Source organism: Solanum pennellii, chromosome 10, assembly GCF_001406875.1.
Source record: "Solanum pennellii chromosome 10, SPENNV200".
Lineage (NCBI taxonomy): Eukaryota > Viridiplantae > Streptophyta > Magnoliopsida > Solanales > Solanaceae > Solanum > Solanum pennellii.
Window position 1 is genome coordinate 6,052,696 of NC_028646.1, and position 4,933 is coordinate 6,057,628.

At 35.0% G+C, this 4,933-nt stretch overlaps 1 protein-coding gene across 1 annotated transcript; it reads left to right on the plus strand.

Annotated features, from left to right (window-relative positions):
- The first annotated feature begins 2,832 nt into the window (after positions 1-2,832).
- On the plus strand, positions 2,833-4,711 carry LOC107032675 (zinc finger MYM-type protein 1-like). Its single transcript, XM_015234251.1, has 2 exons — positions 2,833-2,939; positions 3,922-4,711. The coding sequence occupies exons 1-2, from the start codon at positions 2,833-2,835 to the stop codon at positions 4,709-4,711; spliced, it is 897 nt and encodes a 298-aa protein (XP_015089737.1).
- Positions 4,712-4,933: the final 222 nt, after the last annotated feature.

Consider the following 4,933-nt stretch of genomic DNA (forward strand, 5'->3'; position numbering starts at 1 on the left):
CACGACTCAAATGAATATGGGTGCATTTCTCTGAAACTGAACACTTCACTTACTCTTGGGCTTTTCTCTCGCCCTTTTAAAGTCTCATGACTTCCTCAAAACTCTTTCTAAGAAAAACTCATCCATAAGGATCATTGAACTTCACTTTTCAACCACCTTTCGTATGATGGGTAGTCAAATGAATAAGAGAACATACGAGTTAGAATAGATCTCTATAACTTATCTCTTTTGCACGATTAAAAGTATGATAGAAGGGAAACTTTTCTTAAATATCTATAGTACCTCATTCATAGAAGTGGGGCCCTCACAACCATAAATAAGATCCTATTGACACGACTTCATAGACACCCTAGGACACTTAAACCTTTGCTCTGATACATAGTTTGTCACAACCCGAGCCTACATCCTGGACGTGGCCGACACTCAAAGACTATTGCTGGTCCCCAAGTGAACCCTCATCCTGTCTGACTATAAGTGGAAGACTTACTTAAGCATACAAAGATTGAAAGTGGAATAAAATTTCAAACTCAACTTTCGAAACTTTTAACACAAATAAACAAATCATAATAAATTAATATATTCAACTAGCCATAAAATAGGCAACTTAAGTCTTTAAAACATTTAATGAAATAAATGATAATACAGACTCCTCAATTATACTGACTATCTATCTATGAAGCCTCTAACTGATAAAGATTGAAGTCGGGACAAGAGCCACGACATCCTGACTAAACTAAAAAGTAAATAGAATTCTCCGGAAATAAGGAGGCTCACTATGACTAACTTGAACTGTGGGATGTATCAACGAAATTCCTATTGATGATCCTGAATACCTGTGTCTGCTTCATCAAAAGATGCAGGCCAAATGATTAGTACGTGAAATGTACGAGTATGTAAGGGGAATTCTAAAGCATAACATAAGCTTGATATTGAATAAAAAGATGGAAACATACTTACTTCTTTTCAACACAACTCAAAGATTAAATACTGAATTCAGAGATTAGACACTCAACTCAAAGATTAGATACTCAACTTCAATGGTATGATACGTGACTCAATGAAACACAAACTAACTCAAGATACTTAACCTAAGATACTCAACTACACTCCTATCAATATAAAGCAGTTTAAAACTAGTGCAATATAAAGAAAAGTTGTTTAAAAACAAGATGTTAACTCAAGATAATAATATCATAAGAATATCATACTTCCTCTCAAAGTCTACTTACGCAATGAATGAATGAAGTCCCATACCCCCATTCATACCAAGAAGAATCCCTTGAGGAACCATGTAATTAATATTGTGGGAGTTTCTCTAACAGACAACCATCACTTAAGAGCTACAGTGATGATACAAGAGCCTACTGCACACTGCCAGCGCATCTTATACTCGGCCAAAGGTAAGACCTGAACTACCTAATGGATCCACTAGTAAACTCTGGAAAAAAAATCATCTAAAAAGTGTGACTCTTTTCTACCCATGGTGGCTAACATGGTTTATGGGGGCTGTGTGTTATCTGAACTCTACCAATATTGGTGCTCAATACTACTTCCAAAAATATACTGGCTCTTATGTTTAAAAACATATTGATTCTGTGATTTGAGATTAGTGCTCAAAACTTAGCTTTTAAAAAAGCTCTCTTGGAAATCATAGTTTCCTCTGTCTTTTACTGAAACTAGCCATAGGCTCTGCGGAAGTCTCACCTTCTTTCTTTCTCAAAAGCTTGAAAACATTTTGTTTAAACTCTTAGGGATTACTTAGTTCCCTTATAACTCTTGAGAATTGAACTCAACTTGATATTGCTTACTTGAAAACATAACTCTTAGGGAATACATAGTTCCCCCTATAGCTTTTGAGAAATGAATTCAACTCTTTACTCTTGCTTGATTTGAACTTTAAGTCTTTTAAAACGAAGTGAAAATGTTTGTGAAAGGCTCTAGAAAACTTTGTAACTTTACTTTGACTTGCTTCTTAACTTCTAAACTTGGCTCTTAGCTTTCTTGATTTTGATATTAACTTTCATTGAATTGAAGTATGGATTCAAGGATCATGATCTCATGTTTATGGATGATTTCATGATTTTTAACTTGGAGAGTTCATGCGGAATTATGAGCATGAACTACTCAACTCAAGAACTAGAAGTTACTTTTTAACTCAAGATAGGAATAAGGAACTCAATACTCAAGACTTAGAACTTGGATATACTACTCCTCTCAATGATACTCAATTTATGAAACTCATGCAGAAGTTATGCGCATGAAGGACTTGACTCGAAGATCTAAGTAGCTAGATGGAACTCATGTATATAATTCTTCTCATTCTCCTACTTACTTCCTGAAATCATAGCTCAATCTTAATAGTTGATCTCAAAAGATTCACGATTTAACATAAAGCCTTTCTTGAACTCTACTCTTAACTCTCTCTTGAATGTATATTATGAATTCAAGAGTTACGATTCATGATAAAAAGGATATATGTGATAATGTAGACTCATGAATACATACTCTTCACTCTTACACTCCCTTGCTTGAGTCTTGAAACAAATTACTAGAAGTTGTGGAAGACTTCTCAAAAGGACTTTCTTTGAACATTTGAAAGAATTCACAAAACTGAAATCTCAACTTTACCTTGAATTTGAATTATGAATTCATGTTTATCATCATGTTAGGACTGATTTTAGGTGGTTAGAAGTAGCTTAGAATAGTTAGAATCGAAAAGGAGTGAAGGTGCACTTTAAACGAACTCAAACGAAGCTACCGGAGGCAAATTGGACTGGGCAGACGACCCTGGGGATATGGCTGGTGCGGATCTCTAATCCTTGACGGATAGAGATGGGTTTGGGGTTCTCTGGTAGGCGCGCTGCGCCAGGCCCCCAACCCAGAATTTCTGCCGAGCACTTTTGCTCGTTCTCTCACCCTAAATCACCTAAATTTGAACGGTCTCTTCTCCAATCACTTGGATTCGATTACTTTACTTAATTACACTCTAATATACTGGAAAAACACTAAAATTACTCAATTTGATCTCAAGAAATCTTAAAAACTCTATCTCAACAAGATTTAGAATGAACTTCAAGAACATCTTACAAAACTCACCTAGAACTCCAATCTTTAAACTTTAAACATGAAATTTCTCTAAAAAAAAATACATGATTGGCGTGTGGATGAACTAACCTAAAACTATGGAAGCTTACATACCTTTTAGGGATTAGACCCATGGCAAAAGTCCGCAACTAGACCCAATAACGTCGACGAACACCTTCATCGTTGACTTTTTTCTCCTTTTTTCAATTTTGTCCTCTTCTTGAACTCTCAACTAAAACCCTAGTTGTTTATTAGGATTATAAAACTGAACCCGAAAGGATTAGAACCCTAAAATATGACTTAAAACGAGTTAAATTTGATTAGGTAAGGAAAGGACCAAAATACCCTTCACTATTTTAAGCTAACTTTCCTTATCTGGACTGACTAACTTCAAAAGGTCATATCTCACTCATCCGAACTCAAACTTAGCAAACTCGGCGGCTATGGAAAGATAATTCAAAGCTCTTTCCAATGGTATCTTGTAGCACAACTAACTCATCATGTACTGGGAGTTATAGTCGTTTGAAGTTGACCCAAAACTCATACTTAGCTTAACTCTCAAAATTTCTGATTTTGCTATTTCCAATTTAATTATTTTTGGAACTCTTGGTGCTAAATCTACAGAACTAACCTTAATGCTTAATAAATTTTTAATTTCTTGGTAAAATCTCACTCACTACGATGAACAGTTCGAGTCTTAGTTCGAAAAATTTTCTGGGGTGTTACATTAGAGCTTAGAACAAAGCTACTGAAAAATTTAGAGCTCATGTTGGAGATATCAATAACATCCACAACAAGTGTTTCAACAAGATGCTTGATTTGATGAATCAATCACAGTCAATACGCACTTCATTTGATAAAAAGTCCAAGAAAGAAAAAAGATGAGTTTAGACGTAACTTGAGTGCTTCAGTTGATGTGACAAGATTTCTCTTGAAATTAGGATTATCATTTCATGGATATGATGAGAGTCGATCTTCTTCAAATAGAGGTATTTTTCTTGAACTTTTGCAATGGTATGGAGATATTAATAAAGATGTTGGAAGCAATATTTTAGAAAAAGCTCCAAAAAGTGAATTGATATGTTCTCCAAATATTCAAAAGGATATTGTTGATTCTTGTGCTAAGGAAACAATCAAATCTATTCTTGAAGGTTTAGATGGGGAATATTTTGGGATACTAGTCGATGAATCAAAAGATATATCACACAAGGAGCAAATGACACTTGTTATGAGATATGTTAACAAAGAAGGAGAAGTGATAGAGCAATTTGTTGGTATTATTCATGTTAGTGATACATCTGCTTGTTCATTAAAGGAAGCAATCTACTCTTTTTTTTCAGATCACTCATTAACTCCATCCCAAATACGTGGGCAAGGTTATGATGGAGCTTGCAATATGCAATGGCATCTAAATGGTATTAAAAGTTTGATTTTGAATGAGACTTCATCGGCATATTGCATTCATTGTTTTGCCCACCAATTGCAGTTAACAATAATGACTCTTGCAAAGCAGGACTCAAATGTAGATGACTTTTTTTGCTTAGTTACTAATGTGTTAAATATTGTTGGAGAATCTTTTAAGTGCAGGGATTCACTTCGGAATCACCAAGCTGAACACTCAGAGTAGTTGCTCATATCAGGAGAAGTGCATACTGGGCGAGGATTAAATCAAGAACGTGGGTTTTAATGGCCAGGTGATACGCGTTGGGGTTCTCATCATAGAGCATTATATAATCTTATTGTTCTATTACCATCGGTTATTCATGTGCTTGAATTTACTGGATGCGAGTGTCCAAACTATACTGATAGACTTTTTGCTAAAACTCTTGCGGATATGATTAAGAAATTT